The following is a 19,395-nucleotide window of genomic DNA, read 5'->3' on the forward strand; positions in this document are numbered from 1 at the left end:
GGCTCACACTGAGATTCTTCACTCAAAAGGTAAGAGACTAGGTCCCTCTAAAGCCAAAAGAAACCAAACAGTGCCCCTTTCAAAGTGCAACAGCAACCACAAGCATCCTTCATGAAACATCAGGGTCTAATAAATGGAGATGGTGCCCTACAGCTGTCAGCATGATAGGTGTATGCAAGGGGCCCAGGGGCAGCCTGCCATTTCTGCAAGCATGGGGCTAGAAGCAATTTTCCAGTGCCATATCTGCTAACTGAGAGTGCACACTGACAGTGAATCAGGACTCATTTGGAAACATTCATCTGCTGGGGACTGTGTGCATCAATTCCCTTCCTTCATAATTTATACAGCATTTTGATTGTGGTGTGTGGTGATAAATAACTGAAACGAGTTATAAGTGCTCAGAGATTTAGTCTTATGTCTTCAGCACAGCTTTTTATATTCTCTAAGATAGCCCACATTCAACTTTATATGCAAACCTGAAATGGGATTCAGGAGGAAAAGAAATGGGGGAAAAAGGCAGCCAACAGAACTTTCATTTTGGGAATTGACTATAAGATCATATTCAAAGTGCAGCATTTATGGTCCAACACTGAATACATAAAATATATGACCATTACAAATTCACCTCTCATTGCAAAACCATGTTCTTGTACTGACATATCTTATTGCTAGATTAGAGCTTTTAGCATGATTAAGGCATCTTTCATCTTCTCCTAGATGCAGGCTGGGTACTCCTTCTGGGCTGTATTTCTACCTATCACAATGCCCTATGCCACTTAGAGACATGGCCTACAGAGAACCCAAGTCATTCACCAAAGGGATGAAGCTGCAGCCACTTCAAAGGGGAAGCATCTAATCAGAGGTATGTCATCTGCATGGGTTCGCATGCTCTGCTGAATCCAATCGGTGGGATCAGCCAATGCTATTTTCTGGAATTAACCCAAATAGTTAAATCTAACATCACAAATATTCAGCCAATACAAGCTTTGGCAATACCACAAAGACAGTTTCATGTAAGACATGTTACATGCTGGTTACTAGGAAAAGAATAAATGTATCACATAAATCAGTGATATGGTTACAATGTAAATGTACTTAAACCAGGACATTCATGGAATGACTTTCCAGATTTTTTGGCTCAACCCTCAACCTTAATGTAAGGGTCAAAGACAGATTTTCATGGGTTTTGCAACTCGTAAAATGATGAAGCAGTGCTGCTGCTTCTTTCTTTAATTTTTGAAACACATAGTCCAAATCTTGCATTGCTTTAGATCCTTGCCTTTCACATTCAGTCTGACTTTCCCATTCCTCTCCTCCCACATCTTCAGTCCTTCATATACCCCATATTCTTGACACATGCTTTACTCATTTAAATTCCCCAGTGACTAGCCCAGGGCAAGGCACGTGGAAGGCATTCCACAAATCTTCGTTGAATGAGTATGAATAAATGACAAAATGAGGACGGCACAAGGCTTGGTGACAGCTGTGTTAAATGCACAGGGACACTTTTCACTTACTTCCCACTCTTAGATGTGTTCCGTGCCTTTGTGGATGATGGAGAATTGGCACCTGGATTAGTGTTTGGAGAACCTCGTCTATCCTTACTATACCCACAGAAAGAATAGAAAAAAATATACAACAATGACCATAGAGACAAAAAGCAATTAGTCATTTCATTTAAATACTTCCAATCTCCCTCTCTCTCTCTCTGTCTCTCTCTCTTTCTCTCACTCCCTCCCTGCCTCTCTCTTTCTCCTGTCAAAATAGACCATGATTTTATCCAGTGGTGCCCTTCAAAGGTAAAGAGAGTGGGAACCACTGGTCAAGTTTAAAGAAAGCTATCCTTTTGGCATTCAAAGCTTGAGCTGGTGGATTCCATTAATGATAGCACCATAGCCCAGGCCCCAAGGGAGGTTCCTGTAAAAATATTGTGTAAAAATAACTAGTCTTTAACATAAAATCCTTTATTTTCAGTCTCTAGAGTGTATGTATTACAAGTTCAGTTCTGAAGCTGCTGACTTTTAGTGAAGTATGTGGATGCCAAATGACTTCTAAAAGTCTTTGGGAGATACTATCAGATGAATTAATAAATTCCACTCATAATGTTAACATGGAAAGGCCGTGAATTCAGATATTCTTTCAGGAAAAGCACCACCTGCTTCATGAGTAATTGAATTTAAATCTCCACCTTCAATAACTCCACAGCTTATGTCAAACCTTGGAAACAATTACGAAATAAATCACTAGGAAGGTCTGCTTAATCTCATCAGGTTAATAAACGCAGACAAATTAATCACTTGAAGGTAAACAAAAAGGAATAATTGATTGGAGTCTTCTTGATTACTTTATTCTATTTTCTTTATCAAACTATTTTTACCATTATCTTCAATTCAGCTGCTCTGCCTTGAAATTATTACTTCATCTTCAGATTTCCATGGAAACCAATTCAAAGGCTTTCTCTCCTAGATGATGTGTGGAATTATTTATCCTGATTTCATCAGAAAGATTTTTTTTGTTGTTACTCAGATCTACGTCAGCATAACCTTTTATGAAAAGTGAAGGTAAAAAAGAAAAATGCATATCTTGGCTTTCAATGAGGATAATAGAGCCTTCCAAAGGCACAGAATATTGTCTCAGAGAATGTCAAAGAGCTTTCCGGATACTTATGAAGCTTTTAAGTGCCTCAGAAATAAGTACCTGTAAGTCACTGTATTTATATGTGGAGTGGCATGGGGGTCACAAAAGATATTCTGCCCTGTACTCATCAGCTTTAAATGGCGACGCAGATGTGACTGGAACAAGAGAGAATCATAGGTTCTGGGTGATTGCAAAGGTAATACAGAGGGTGTGGGCACAGACAAGGGCTAATCAGACAGTTAGCAAAAGCCCCAACAGGTAGGATTCCGTGTCTAGGAGGTCCAAAAAGCACTTCTTTGAGGTATAAGACACCAAGGTGAGCTCCAATCTTTCTGCTGGAGACGACAGACATTCTTTTTTTTTTTTTTTTTTTTTTTTAAATTTTTATTTATTTATGATAGTCACATACAGAGAGAGAGAGAGAGAAGCAGAGACACAGGCAGAGGGAGAAGCAGGCTCCATGCACCAGGAGCCTGACGTGGGATTCGATCCCGGGTCTCCAGGATCGCGCCCTGGGCCAAAGGCAGGCGCCAAACCGCTGCGCCACCCAGGGATCCCGACGACAGACATTCTAGAAAGAGTGAGCACACATTCTATTCTGGAAGAGATATCAGAAGTCTGTCAAGACAAAGCGCTAGGGTTCTCGCACAGTGTGGGGACCATTTCCTTGTGCTGCTACGGACTTGCCATACTGTGGTTACATTCTGAGTGGGGCCTGCAGACTCCATTCTGAAGACTCCATCTATCCATTATGACTTGCTAGCAAAGAATTCCTTCCTTATCCACGCCTGGGACCATACCAGCTACCTTCCTCATCCAGAGCCAAGCTCAGAAACTAAGAGATAATACCAAACAATGGGGCAAAGATTGTAGCTCCAAAGAATTCAAGACTGTCTCCTTCAGCAGGTTGGGGCAGTCTGATGCAAAGGACACAATATGCTATGAATTGCAAAATTCAAGCCGGACCCAATTTTCCTCACTTCCACATCCTGGTCACTGGCCAATAAACGTTCCTCCACCTAGCCCCTCACTCAGAGAGGGTAGAGTGGAAAACTTCACTGGAAGCATTCTGAGACAAAGGCTCTTTTGATTTTGTAAGCTACCAGGCTCAGACTAGGTGGTCATTTAATGCTCCCAGAGTCACCAAGTTCAGGCATCCCTGTTCTTTTCAATGCAAGAACACCCATTCTGACTGCTAAATTCCCAGGTCTGTGCCTTGGGCACAAGAGTCCGTTATAATCTGCATGACAAGTGACCCCGTTAAAGCTCAATTCAGGGCACTGCAGGACATCAGGGAAAGCTGGCAGCTGGCAGAGGCAGCCTTCTTATTGTTAACTGCTGCTTTAGACAGGGGTGGTCTGGGAGCAGTTGTGCTTTAAAAGATAGGAATAAGGACCCCTCTGACCTACTGCCAAACCCTGTAAGTGCAGATCTGAAGAGAAGAAAAACAAAAACTTTATCAGAGAAAAATCACATACAGAAGGTATGGCACCATGATTGGGGGTAAAAGTAATCAAGCAACCCAAAATGTTTGTTCTGGCAAATAGCAGATCCATTTGCAGACATAAAGTGTATCCAAAAGTGGGGTAGGGACCAAGCGGAATTTGTGGCAGGCTTGATCCTAGGAGTTTCATTTTGTAGCTAGACTAAGAACTGTTGTAGAGAAAGGCTTGGTGGACATTGATGGAAAACAGTCATCCGTCCACCTCAAAGTTCCAGCCTCAGCAGCAAAGTCTGAACAAGACACTATATATAATTCTGAAACCTTGAGACCAAAGGACCCTGAGTTTTCTGGAAGTGCCCCATGATAGAGAAAGAGAAGATCCTGCAGCCACAGACTGTCTGGGAGCCTCAGAGATCTGGAAAAACACAGGTCAAGGACCAAAAGATTAAGATGCTGTCAAGAATACTGGCCACTGGATCATCTAGCAATCTCAGGGATTTGATAAATGGATGATAATTTGGGGCATATGAGATGGGAGGGGAACTGTATTGGCTCAGAGCTAGTTTCTTTTTTTTTTTTTTTTTTTTTTTTATTGGTGTTCAATTTACTAACATACAGAATAACACCCAGAGCTAGTTTCCAACCCACAGATCTGAAACAGATTCCTGTTGTCATTATTTTGACCACTTGTCAGATCTCTACTTTGATCTTCTCTTTGGGTTGCAATCTTAAAGGCTGTGGCCTGAAATCCCTGAGATTATAAATCCAGGCTTCCTCTACTCCTCCTGAGTAGCTATTCTCTTCTGAGATGATTCTTTCCTCCCTCCCTCACACCCAACCTCATCAAAGGCCTATGAAAACTATTCCAGGTGAGCTCCTGCTAGGAAAAGTTAATGAGTGCCAGGGCTCCTTCTGTCTGCCTGGCTGGCTGTCCGTCTCCATCTATCAAGTAAGCCACTTTCCACAGGCTCCACTGATGTCTCCAACACCAGAAACTTGGAGGAAAAAATCTGCAGTATTCTGCACATTGTATTCAGGTGGGGAAACTCCGACTAACCCAACTTTTCAGCATTTTCAAAGTGTTTCTGATTGAATAATTTGATGCTGAAATGGCATCCAGTGTTCTTAACACAAGATGGCAATCAGATCCACTCCAATCTGGATTTTTCTCTTAGATCAGAGAGGTACTTGAGGGAGAAGAACCTAGCAGCTTTAAACACACTCAACTCACTTTCTTGATGGGCAGCATAAACTTCTGCATTTGCTATAGTACTTCGTAGGCTCTTTTTGGAATTAATTCATCTCAGACCCATGAAAACTAGTTGCGCTGCTCTACCTACGACAGCACTGAAATTTTAAAAATGGATTTTTGGGATCCCTGGGTGGCGCAGCGGTTTGGCGCCTGCCTTTAGCCCAGGGCGCGATCCTGGAGACCCGGGATCGAGTCCCACGTCAGGCTCCCGGTGCATGGAGCCTGCTTCTCCCTCTGCCTGTGTCTCTGCCTCTCTCTGCCTCTCTCTCTCTCTCTGATTATCATAAATAAATAAAAATTAAAAAAAATAAATAAAAATGGATTTTTCAGGGTTTTAGGAAATTGAATTTCAGAAGAGAGACTCAGGCTGTCATACTCATTGTCTATATATCTTTTATTTGGCCCTGAGCATGGTGCTTGTTTATATCTTATTGTTTATCTGTCTAGCCCGTAAGAGGGCATTCAGAAAATATTCGTTAAACAAATGAAAAGAGCTGCATTTGGGCTCTGTTCAATTATCAATGTCCCCCAATGACTGGTGGGAGATAGGAAGTGGTGACACACGTGTCACACATTTTCCATTCCTAGAGAAGAATGGACTGGGCAAACTGTATTCTAGTTGGATTCTGGTCTAGTTAAAATTGGCTTGTTGGTTGATCATCATGTGGATTACAAAGACAGGTAAGCTTGGAAAGGATTCTCTAGCAAGTGTGCTTGAGTAGTTGGCTAGTGCCCATGAATAACAAGAACCCTACTGCATTTGTATAGCTCTTCATATTTTCCAGTGTGTGTTCTCATAAGCGATAACTGAGATGAAACCCAAGCAATTGTTAAGGGGTTATTCCAAATCTATCTGGGGAAATGGTAGCTAACTGCCCCCTAGAGATGACTCTAGGTTCCTTAAAGCTCACATGATGAGGAAATGCACTTAAAATATATAGATTCTACCAGGGATAGAAACTCATCTGATCTGTTTCCCCAACAGGTGCTTGAGTTTCCCATACAACATATCCACCAAGTGGTCGTCTTTTCGAAAGGCTTTGAAATCATGATCGTTTCCCCATCATGATTGCTTCCCCAAGAAAACCTGCTTTCTTATTTTCGAAGAGGCTCAGATTTCTGAAGTATTTTTGCCCTTGTTCTGTTACTGAGCAAGACAGCTCTTTAAATATCGATTTCCTTTCATTAGAGTTGATGAGGCTTCTTTATCTCATTTTTCTATCTTGCTAGGTTATGTCCTGAGTAGTTTTCTTTCTTTGCTCCAAACTTTTTTCATTTTCCTCTACCTAAAGTGCCTCAATTATTGTTCATACCCCTTTAAGGGTCCTGCTCTTATTATCTATATTTCTGTTAATTATCAAACAAAGAAAGTTCAGTTTGCTAACCTGTGCTTTCAGTTAGCTTCCTTCCTTAGTTTTTCTTTGCTTAACTGTGGATAATGACAGGTTTTCAGGGAAGAGAACAGCTCATCTTTATTGCTAGGAAGTGCAGTGTTAACTGTGATCTCTCAGAGCATTTATTCAAAAATCTCAAGTTCTAATCCTGGCTGCCAGCAAAGCATATAAATTCTTGCTGTCTTAGGATTCTCATCTATAAAGCAAAGGGAATTAAACTGATGAGGTACCATTCACACATACGTTCACAATTACTTTGTAATTGCAGAGCTCATGGAAAAGATAGCCGGGACACTCACATTATCTTGCCCTCTCCCCTTCCATTAACTTTTCACTCTTTCAACTCCTCACAGGGCATTGGAGACTGGAGCAATATGCTTATTGATTACTGTTGCTATTTTGCTCTCTTCACCTCTTGGTGCATGCTTTTTCTGTCCAGTGAAGCCAGTCACAACCCTGAATGCCTCACTGGGATCAAGAAAGAACACAAATTGGTTCCTAAATTACATTATTTTTTCATTTAAACTGGCTATTCACCTATATCTTTCCCAAGAGCTTGGATCTGAGTTATAGACTATCAGAGCACTCTGGAACTGTGTCTTACAGCTATCACATTCACATCTAGTTCTGGTACTGCAAGGTTTGGGGTGATGGAGACCTGAAATATGATGGGAGCCTGGACCGGAATGGTAGTTTGGGGTGGAAAGAAGGAAATGAGGCACGGCATAGCAAAAGAAATGAGAGAACTCGGGGGCTGACTTCATCTGAAGAATGAAAATAAAGTCTACACAAAAGCTGCTGAGAAGGTGTGGAAGCTGAATGGCTGGGAAAACGAAGGTGCCAGTGAAAGACAGACTGGCTGGGAGGGAATCTGGATGAGAGAAGATGATTCAGTTTGGAGCATACTGAGTTGGGGTGTTGATGGACAGTGTCCAGCAGGCACTTAGAGAGACAGCAGGTCTTAAGAAGAAACACAGGGTCAGATGTATAGTCATTGCTCTGAAGTGGAAGTCAAAGATATGAGGATAGGCAGCAAGGCCTGATGGGACAGCACTCCATTGTGATTAACATGCAGATGTTTCTGGCATGGGGGGGGGAGTGCAGTGGGGGTGGGCAGCCTATGCCACATCTGCTTATGTCCGCCCCAGTTTATGGGAATTTAAAAGTGTGTTACAAAGTCTTGTATCCCAAGGTCCAAACAAAAGAGCCTGAGCCAGTTGACTTAGTTATGTAGAGTTCAATGCTAAGGTTAACGTGGGAAATGCAGACCTTGTCCCTTGTGTGGGCCAGTGACTCTCCTCATCCCATGGCCGTCACTTGCTTCTCCCCATTTTCTAGCCCAGTCAAATTGCTTACGGATGATAAGGTGAGCTGGGTGCCAAGAGGTGAGGTGAGTGACAACAGCTGACAACCCATTCCCATAACAAATACAGCTCACAAAGTACATTCTGTGCTGCTGGCAGATGAGCAAAACTGAGCTTGCAACCTTGGTTTCAAGGCACCTTGGTGGCTCAGGTGGTTAAGTGTCTGCCTTCTGCTCAGGTCATGATCCCGGGGTCCTGGGATCAAGTCCCCATGCATCAGGCTCCCTGCTCAGCAGTGAATCTCCTTCTCCCTCTCCCTTCCCTCTCCCTGTGTTCTCTCTCTCTTAATCTCTCTCTCATAAATAAATAAAATCTTGGGATCCCTGGGTGGCACAGTGGTTTAGCACCTGCCTTTGGCCCAGGGCGCGATCCTGGAGACCCGGGATCGAGTCCCACGTTGGGCTCCCGGTGCATGGAGCCTGCTTCTCCCTCTGCCTATGTCTCTGCCTCTCTCTCTCTCTGTGTGTGACTATAATAAAATAAATAAAAAATAAAAAATAAATAAATAAAATCTTTTTAAAAAAAGAAACCTTGGTTTCACTTGGAGCTCACCTCTTTTCCTTTTGGCTCCCCTTTACCAAGGACTAATCAAATGTCAGGGACTGTACCTCTGATAACGCTAAAATCTATTTCTATTTTTCATCACGACGTCCTTTCCTGTGCTCGATCTCTGCACTGTGCCTCACTAACTGGCACCCTCAGTCACCTTCTCATAGCATCACAGTTGGTACAAGTATGGCCCAGCTAGTAACATCATCACAGCTGGGTGTAGGAACGGCCTGTCTGGGAACAAATCACAGACTTTGCCCTTAAAGAGCCAAAGTATCCCAGGCTTCCTAAGTTGAGTTCAGTTCATGAGGACAATATTTAGGGAACTATGACCATTACCTTTCCCAAACTGAGGCAAGCTTTCACCTTTAGCTCTGGGTCTGTAGCCATCCACCGAATCACATTTAACCTCTCTGAACCTCTGTTCCCTTGTCTGCCAGGCCCACTTTTCAAAGCCATCCTATGGTTTTGAAAACTATAAAACGTTACACAATTTATTTACTCAAAACACATTTACTATATGTGTGTTTTCTATGTGCCCCTCATCATGCTGGGCCTTGAACAGACAATGACTGTGACAGGGTTCCTGCCCTTGAGTGGCCCAAAGCTAATATAATAGAGAAGGTGAGCATGTTAATAGGTATATGGCACAATGTGCCAAATCGGATGAAGCGTGAAAAAGTGCCAGGGAAATAAATCAAGGAGTAAAACTGCCTATGCCTGGGATAATTGAGGAAGGTAAAGGTAAAGCTGAGTTACCACAAGGACAATTATGATTTTCAGTATGTTTTTAAGATGCATAAATCAGAAAATAAACTCTGGGTTATAAAAACCTTCACAAAATAGAGTGAAATTATGCCTACCCTTACTTTGAAACATCAGAATCACCTGGAAAACTTGTGAAACGATGGCTACACCCCACCCCCAGAATTCCTGATTCAGTGGGTGTAGGCTAGAGCCTAAGAATGCACACTTCTAACAAGTCTCCAGATGATGGTGAGGTTGCTGGTCTATGGAGGACACTTTGGGAACCACTGCCTCACAGGAAGCGTGAGACAGCCACACTTAGTCACCACTAAGTGAGAGATAACAGTCAGCTGTATCCATTGTCCCTGCTTTCCAGACAACACAATTAGAAACTGCTGGAATGAAGTGCCCCCAGTCTAGTGCTCCTGAATCAGGAAAGCAGAGGACGCAAAGGGCTGCAGACATCCATCTCTGGAGAAGCTCCGCCTTTCTGAGGAAGTCGCAATTACTGAAAATACCACAGAGTGGAGCCCAATAGCAGGTGAGACAAACATTAGATCTGACAGCATTAATTGAGCTTGAAGTTCTATTTACTGAAAATGATCTGGCATAATTAAAAATTCACAACTAGAGCCTACTTGATGAATATTATACGTTAGAGAGTCCCCAGAGTAGGCCAGGAAAGTCTCAGTGAATTTTTTAGGAAAAGCCAAAGAAGCCAACTGCTATGGTAGGAATTCATACACAAATAAAAAAGGAAAGTCAGTGAGCTCATTTATTTGGAAGTGATATTCTTCTGCCTTTATACTGCAGAATGATATGAGCCAAGGCTATTGGTGAGGGGTGGGGCCAATCACTTATTCATTTCCTTTTCTCTTGTGAATAATCACTTTGTTTTTACTTCCTGCTAAATCTGTTCTTACAGATTTTCAAGAATGCCCACTCTGCCTGCACATTATATGTTAAATTACTTGAAGATACAAGCAAATTGTATTCATATCCATTCATGAAGTTTCCTATAACTTCTGTCATATAGAAGGTTATCAATACAGAGGCACCTGGGTGGCTCAGTCAAACATCAGACTCTTGATTTTGGCTCAGGTCATGATCTCAGTTGTGAGATCAAGCCCCACACTGGGCTCCGTGCTAGTGTGGAGCCTGCTTGGGATTCTCTCTCCCTCTCCTTCTGCTTCTTCTCCCCCCCATACACACTCTCTTTCACAGAAAATATTTTTAAAAAAGAAGGTGTTCAATGCCTGTTGACCAACAACCATCCTGGTAAATCTGTCTTATGATATATGTTTGCTGAATTAAGTTAACACATATTAATTTAGAGGTTTACTAACAGTTCAAATAACTTATGTCAGACGACACTGTATGACTAGAAACATGGCAGTCTATTGCAGTGCCATTTTTGAGCCTCAGTACCCACAGATATGAAACTCCAATAGGGTAAAGGGAGTGGGATTCAGCAATTTTGGAGAATGGTGCTGCCTAATGAGTGGAGGGCAACTCTGAGGTTGTGCAAAAAGCATGGGTACCGGAATCAGGCAGAGCCAGGTCATCGTCTCTCTAATGGCTAGAGGATCTTGGACAAGTTGGGTCATTGAGGCAGTGCTGGTCCTGCCTAACCAAGGCCTCAGATCTTAACACCGGGGCTTTGGGACTCCAATTCTCTTGCTACATGTTGGTGTTCAAAGGCAGGAACATTCAAAGATATTCTTGCTGCTGAACTTAGCATCTTAAGTGCTTTCTAAAGGAGTGGGTATATTCAAGATTTAAAAGTGTGGCTGTCTCCTTAGACAGCAAGTAGAAGGGCCATGGCAGCAATGGTTTTGATCATGCTTTCTGGGGCAGTAAAGAGAGAAAAGTTCTCTCAAATGAGCTCCAATGAGCTTCTCCTTAATAGTACTGAGCCTGTAAACCGAAGGTTCTTACACATTTCCTTTATATTTAGAAGGACATTTAAAAACTTGAAAATATTTTTATTTTTAAACTGCTCAAATATCACTCATTTGGATATTTGTTTGAGTGCATGCTATTTCTAAGTAGGGTTTCCTTTGCAAACATTATCCATTCTATGATGTGTAGAGACCATTAAATTTCTTTTCTGAATAAAATCCAATCACTTCTTTCTGTTGTGTTAAGATTTGGAAAGCTGAACATTATTTTACTGGGTATGTTTGTGGAAGATTAAAATTCTGATAATTCAGGGAAACAAAAAAATATATTGCTTGTATATCATCCACTAATCACTGTTAAATACTAGGGCTTATATGATTTATACCCATATCCTATTTTCAATGAATAGGAGTGTTTAGTAACAGTCCAGTCCAACCTAAGACACTTAGCTGAGGTTCTTTATTGAATGTACGCCACTCAGTCACGGGAAAGACTCAGAAATAGGGAGTTAGAAGAGCACCTCAAGATAGTAAAGAAAGGTCCTAAGAAAGAAGGGATGTATCCAAGGGAAGTACCCCATGGATGTAACATGAAGTTAATGAGAGAACTTGGCTAGCACCTAGCAAACAGGGCCAGAGCCCCCACAGAGTACAGAACAAGACAGAAAGGCTTGGGGCCAAAAATGAAGTAACATGAATGAGTTGTGGCTTCATTTGCCAAAATAAATAGTACAAGAAAGATGGACAGCCTTTTTCTGTGGGAGGAGAGTATGAAAGAGATGATAGGTTCATTCTGGGTTATGTTTTGTGCGCTGTTGAGACCCCGAGGCTATGAATTTGTTTGACAGTTGGATATATGGATGTAGAGCTTAGCTGGATATATAGATATTTCCGCTGAAGAATGGTCTCTAGAGATCTGGGAATATTCAGAATGTTAATGGTGGTTGAAAACCTTAGAGAGGAAGAGATTACATAAGGAGAGTGTATAGAGTGGGAAGAGCAGAGCCTGGAAAGAAGATTAAGGACAAACTACAGTGAAGAAAGTGGGTTCCTGCAAGCCAAAGAGGAAACTGGATCTAGGGTGAGTGTTACACTCATAAGAGACTCATTTGCTGTTTATAAGACATTCGTGTATCATAGGTTTCCAACTGCTACACGTTGCTTTTCCTTAGTGTGCTTTTCTGATGAGTGCGGTATTTCATCAGTCATGCCATCCTTCATAATGCCAAGAGTATTTGATAGAGAATAAACCTTCTTGGTCACATGCAACCTGATTTCATCAAGTCCTAGAAACGATGATCTGCAGTATACTGAAGGAAGCATCATATACCAAACAAATCTGTAATTATAGGCTTTAGATATATTTTTTCAGTCCAGCCTTATTTATTGCAACAAAGATCAACAAAATAAGAAATTGTTTTAGTGCCTGAGCTAGATAAAGCAACTGTACTCAAGTTTATGCAAATATATCTCCCAAAGAAACAATTCATTAGAATTTCCCAAAGAAACATTTAGTCCACTTTTCATTGTTGTTCCTGTTGTTTGCTTCCTCTATTATATACACAATCAGAAATGGGACTGACTATTCTCCTCAGCCTCAAAACTTCAAGAAAATCTTGGCTCTGTAATAATCAGAATTTGGGTCAGCCATATGCCAAACCCAGTTGTTTTGCACTTGGGAAGGCTGAGGCTTTCTGAGAGTTACGCTCTCATCTCTGCCACTTTTTTGTCAGATAGTCTCTGTGTTTTGAATTAATTGCCCTCTGGTTCTCCCTAACCACTAAACTATCAACTTCCTATTTGACAAATTCTTTAAACCCATCTGAACTGGTGTCCATACATTGCTCTACAGCAAACAGTGAAATGACAGTGCGAGGTCTCACTGTCTGGGAGTACCTCTTGGCTTAGGCGAAATGGAGAAACCATTGAAGAACATAAGAAAGAGGGCAGAATCTTCCCATAGGATCTACTTCCAGCCATTGTGAAATCCTAAATGAAGTAAGGAATAAAGTACTTGTGGCAAATGTCTTCATCAGTGCCTGGGGGCAGAGCCTATGAATGGGAAGAGCCTGCTCTCTTCCTTATGCCCCTCAACCTTTGTAAGAAAATGGCTGCCTTCACTCTGTTATTTACACTGTCTATGAAGGGATACCATGAATGTTAGACCATATTAAACCATTTCCAGATTCGTCTCAATTAGGGATATATGGGTAAGGACACCCCACTGATGAGGTGTAAAGAATGACTCTATGTGAGATAAACAGATAACTTATGCTGGGAAGGGCTAGAACCTTCACTGGAGCTCGAGAATGTCAGTTCATCATCACACCCTTGGGAAGAAGACCAGTTCTTTTTCTATGGCTCATGGGAAGGCAATTCAGCTTTAAAGTTCCAGAAACTCAAAAGGGAGATGAAACCCCAGAGAGAAAGTGTGACCCTCTCACTCTCAAAAAGTTCTGTCATTGTTATTTTCTTTGACTTTCTCTTGGGAGCTTTGGCTCTACTCATCCCTTGCAGGCCTGGGTGGGAGTTTTGTTTAAATTAAGGGGAAGTGTCCTTTACATCCTTTTCCAGGATGTCAAAACTCAACCAGGCCTTGTTGAGGCACATTGTCCAACTGCCCATGGTTCTAGAGAAAGGTCATCCATGGCCTATGCCATACCATGGACTGCAGGGAGCCAACAGCTTGCAGGCCTGTGCTGTCACCCATCCAGTTTTGGTTTCTGGTCACAGTACAGACTCTTTGTTTTCTGGAAAACACCTCCTCTGGAACAGGCTGTCCCCTTCAAAAAATGAGCAGACAGAGCAAAGTCGATTTTTAATTCTGTCAAGTGATGGCCATAAACTGAAAGTCAAGTAAGGCACCAACTAAAACAATCCTAGCATGAGTAATTGCCACAGGTCAGCAGTCCCCATACTGTAAGGTTCTTGTTTTCATGGAAATTTCCTTCTTGCAGTTTTATCGACTGGCTCCAGAGATAAGGGGAAAAACCCCACAACAACAGGAAGGTGCATCCTGCTCTGTGCATCCCCCCTGCTTTCTGATATTTGGAGGCATAGAGAAATAATGATTAAAGATTTATACGGGGGGAAAGCATCAAATCTAGTGTGAAAATGGAGGCTGTGACTAACAGAAACAGAATTTATTCTGGGGAGCACAAAGTCAGAGCCAGGAGCATGGGCCACGGAAAATGCAGATTGGTATTTGACCATCACAGGTGAGGCCACAGCAGTATGTTTTTGTAATTTATGACCTACCACTACCCCAAATTCAAGGTAGCTTGTCCTAAAGGACACCTATAATATGACCCTGGGGAAAAACCAAGATCAATAAAAAATTCTTCAAAAGGAGAAAGACTCATTCTTAAAATCTTGAACAGTGGGGTTCTTGAAATTTAAGTGTTAGAGTTAGCTCTGAGTTTCCTAGCAACCAAGGCCATAAGGGAAACATGCTGGGTAATAGCTTTCTTAACCTGTGACAAAAAGGAAGGGTATCATTTTGTCAGGAGAGTCAAACTGATTCCTGGTGCTGACTCTAAGAAGCACAATTTTTTTTTCTGGAAACCTAGAAGCATTTTCTACAGGACAGTGTCTTACATAGACTTTTTAAAAGTCAAGTTGAACGGAGGATAATTTCCCTACTGTTAAGTTCACTCATGTTTAGCAGCTGAAGATACCACATTAGAGGGTAAACCAGTGGCAATAACCTGTGGGCAGCTAAGTTAATGTGGTGTAGGTGCAGACTTCCTGGTGATCCGGCTGACAGTAAGGAAAAGGGTGGGAAACTTAGAGGCATCCATCTGGGCATGAGCCTTAGATCAATGGTTCTCCAGACCACCCAGTCACTTGACAACAGAAAGGATTGCTTCCGTTGAGTGGTCTTGTGTGAGTGGGCTTGGGGCTTTCCATATGACTTTCCTTCCCTATGTGGTTTGTCTGCCTGGATCTTGCCCCACATCAGCAGTTGTATCTGCTGTTGACATTCTTTTGGGAGCTAGGGAGACTTGGCCAAGGCTACAGAGAAGCACGTCTCATGATTTCCCTTGGGCCTCTTTCTAATCATTTGTTCAGGATTCCTGGGGCATTGCTCTCTTGTCAAACTGTATCACCAGTTAGCACTGTCTGCTCCTTCTGTTGGCAATTCTCCTTCTATGCTTCCTGTAAGTTCCTCAGGGCAGGGTACTGGCTCTCACTTGAACTACAAATCCAATGATTTGATGCTCTTTGCAGGCTCAGAAGCCAATTTTTTCTTTCTTGCCCATAAGTTACCAAGGGACAGAGGAAGGAAATAGATATCTTTCCCTAATGGCATATTCACTTGTAATCAAAGAGAACATATACAAAAAAGGCACCAGAGTGAATAAGAAAGGTCACTCTTTCAAGACTTCAACCAATTAAAACCCACATTTCTTAATTCTTTAGTCTTTTAATTGTTCCTGGATTAAAAGTACTGAGGTGATTTTTCATCCCAGCCTAGGTTGTCACAAGCTCAATAATTCACTTAGGGAATTCTGCCATCACATATTTGGCCTTGTTTGTCTATGGAGTCGAAAGGAGTAACTCATTACCAAGTAAAAGGTATTAGTTAGATTTTTGTAAAATTACACTCATGAAAGATGGTAGCTCCACCCAGACTGTTGGAAAGAGAATGAAGATCAGAGTTACTTGGCAGATAAGGAGACAATGTAGGCAGTCTGACAAAGTCTTAAAACAGATATTTAGCAAGTCAATGGGGCCTATATCATACCCAATGCATACTGGTCCTCTTACAGTTGTCACCTGAAGAATCTGTATAGATTCCAAGGATGCTGCTGGCATTCACATTTCCAGAGCTCTCCCCTGAGAATTCTGTCCACAGACAGTGAGGAAACACATGAGAAGCATAGTCACACCCCACTTTTGGCCCCAACCACAGATCCAGCTTGGTCAATTAGGACCTCATAATGACCTTCTGATGACTTCTGATGGATTCCCAAAAACATAATTCACCCTCAAAGAACAAAGATGTCTCCTCATCAAGCAGAGTCAAGAGAACATGCTATAACCATTGGATGTAGTGACTGATGTAGCAACATGGAAAGCTCGACTATGTTGAAGAAACAAGCACCATTTTCCCATCTATTCGTTCTGCTATGTTTGTTAAAAGTAAATGTGTTCCTTTCATGTATCCACTATCGTGCTTTGGCATCATCCTCCTTTGATTAGAAATGATGCAGAAGGAAAGAGATTCATGTCAGTGCCTTCAAAGGTCCATTAAATATAATGTTATTTAAAAGCACATTACCTATCTTAACCAGTGTCAGACAACAACCAGGGAAGTGCGGGAGTTTGAAGACTAATGCAGAGTTTTAGGATGCCAAATGAGAATGTAAATCACAAGTCTCACTAATTAAAACTTTGGCCCTTTGATTGCTCCTGGATTAAGTTCACCGGGGTGATTTTTCATCCCTGCCTGGATTGACACAAGCCCAATAATTCACTCTGGCATTATGACATCACTTGTTTGGCTCTGCTTGTGTATGGAGTCAAGAGAAGTATCTCATTAAGGAGTAAGAGGTATTAATTAGACTTTTGTAAATAGTGATCGTGAATGATGCTAGCCCCTGATTTCATCCAGATTGTTGAGAGAGGAGTGCCACATGGAGAGTTGGAGAACTGGGATTCTTGTTCCAAGCCATCACACCAGCACCTCAACTAATTTGTATGCCTAGGTTCCCATAAATGCAAAGTGGGGTAGAAACAAGACAGTATCACTACCTGACTTGACAGAATAATGATAGTGATAAATGGGAAATGACAGATTATAATAATTCAATTATTTCATAATTGATATGTAATGATGATCCTACTCTTCTACTCATTATAACAGTCTAGGTCTTCTTGTCCAAGTTCACAGCTCTAATCTACTATTGTTTCAACAACAAGCCACTAACCACCTGCTTGGGGCAAAGCTCTAAGTGATACCAAAATATCTGTTATGTGCTTCCTACTCTGACTTGTAATATTTAATTCTAGGACAGTCATGAGCCCTCTTCCTTATGCCTTGCAGCTCAGTCATGGTACATTTAGGAGCAATAAAGGAATAATTAATTCACAATAATCTGCTTTCTGCATCCTTTATATGCCAATACAAGTCGTCTGTTGTACCCACTATATTCGAGGCTTCCCCTTCTCTGTCAGTCTTGAGCTTCTTTGCCCTGCTGCATGGATGCTTTCTCTCCACCTGTCCTCTCTCTTTGGAGGTCATCTGGAATAGGATTTGAGGACAGGTCTCTTGGGGAACTCAGCACTAGGGGAGGGGAGGAGAGATCTGAATGAACCCTTGGACTGACTACTTTCTCCTGAAAAGAAGCAGGATGATGGAAAGCCAGGGAGCCAGGGCTCATTTGGATGTAGAAGTTCTGCTATGTTTGTTAAAGCAAGCCTCATTACCTTATAGTATTGCTTGGTTTAATGAAGGCCTTTGCTGAATAAACAATCATATCTAGAGGCAATATGAACATTCTCAGCCCATGAAGGACACTCTTCTGTTGAGAGAAGTGGGAATCAATGCAGTGTGATGGCTAAGGGATCAATACTTCTCTGAATGAATTTCATCCTAAGTGACACTCCTTTGGGATAAGGAACAGCCAACTAGAAATCATTCAAGGTTATCAACTGAACAATGGTATCTGTTCAGGTGAAACATTCGGAATTTAAACTGGTGGTCACTTGCTGGGTCGTAGGGCAGTGGTCGTAGGGCAATGGTCGTAACTCTTTGAGGAACCTCCACAATGGAATATTACTCAGCCATTAAAAACAACAAATACCCACCATTTGCTTCGACCTGGATGGAACTGGAGGGTATGATGCTGAGTGAAATAAGTCCATCGTAGAAGGACAAACATTATATGGTCTCATTCATTTGGGGAATATAAATATTAGTGAAAGGGAATAAAGGGAAAGGAGAGAAAATGAGTGAAAATATCAGTGAGGGTGACAAAACATGAGAGACACCTAACTCTGGGAAACGAACAAGGGGTAGTAGAAAGGGAGGTGGGTGGGGGGTTGGGGTGACTGGGTGATGGGCACTGAGGGGGGCACTTGGCGGGATGAGCATTGGGTGTTATGCTATATGTTGGCAAATTGAACTCCAATAAAAAAATAAAAAATAAAATAAATAAACAGGTGGTCACATAAAGAACCACAACGAAAGCTGCGTTGTGTGTAATGTGCCCAAACAGAAGACACCAGCCAGCCTTCCTGATAATCCTCATACAAATCTTCAGTCTAGTTACCAAGCCATCAGCAGATGGCTGTTTGGATTTCAGACAAGCCTCCTGAAACACAAATTCAAGCTGGCTCTGATGACTTTAGTGGACCTCAAAACCAAGGGATGGGTGGGGGAACTTTTCTCACTGACTTCACGAGGGCCCAAAGCAAGATAGTTATAAAAACCCTGGCAAAATGGCAAAATCTCTAAAATAAAATGTAATTGGAAATGTCAGGTCATAATGGTATGAAGCTACGGATTAGAAATCTAAAAGGCAACCAGGGAATGCTAGTACTCATGAAAGAAATCTAGTTTAAAGAGGCAGTGGAGGAAAGGCAAAGCTGAAAGGCCTCTAACCCTCTGAGCTGGGAGAAGACATCATTTCTCTTAGATCTAAGCTACAGTGAATACGGGTGCTCAGGAAAGAGGCAGAAGGCAGAAAACTGACTTCACTGTGTGGGCTTCAGTGACAGCTAGTCAATGCAAAATATGTCTTTAAACAGCATGAGAAATGATGCGTAGGTCAAATGTCCCAGTATGAAAAATGTGCCTTCCTGACCTTCCAGTGCTGATCCTCAGCCTTTCATTTATCTCCTGAGCCTCTGTTCCAAGCCGGGATCAACCCCCCCTCCATCCTTAGTGATGAGATCCAGAACAAAGCTCTAGGTGAGTATCTAAATTCCTGCTTAAATGCCACTATTCTGAAATGTGCTTGGAAAGCCTGGCCCTATATGACATTTTGGTGAAAGATGCCACAATGAGTAAGCAAGGGGTTAGCCAGAAATTGGTACAAGTAAATAATGGCCTGTCCCTAACCACCTCTCCAATAACAAAACTGTTGTAGAGGTATTAGAA

At 42.0% G+C, this 19,395-nt stretch overlaps 1 protein-coding gene across 4 annotated transcripts in view; it reads right to left on the minus strand.

The window, feature by feature from the left end:
* Window positions 1-19,395, minus strand: part of HS6ST2 (heparan sulfate 6-O-sulfotransferase 2) — a 286,476-nt gene that overhangs the window by 46,230 nt on the left and 220,851 nt on the right. For 2 of the 4 annotated variants that reach the window (XM_035711895.2, XM_035711896.2), the window contains one exon: window positions 1,518-1,604. The exons of the other annotated variants lie outside the window; for them this stretch is intronic. In XM_035711895.2, the coding sequence (XP_035567788.1) occupies window positions 1,518-1,604 (87 nt within the window). The remainder of the gene's footprint in view (window positions 1-1,517; window positions 1,605-19,395) is intronic. 4 annotated transcript variants of the gene reach the window in all.

Source organism: Canis lupus, chromosome X (genome assembly GCF_003254725.2).
Source record: "Canis lupus dingo isolate Sandy chromosome X, ASM325472v2, whole genome shotgun sequence".
NCBI classification, from domain to species: Eukaryota; Metazoa; Chordata; class Mammalia; order Carnivora; family Canidae; genus Canis; species Canis lupus.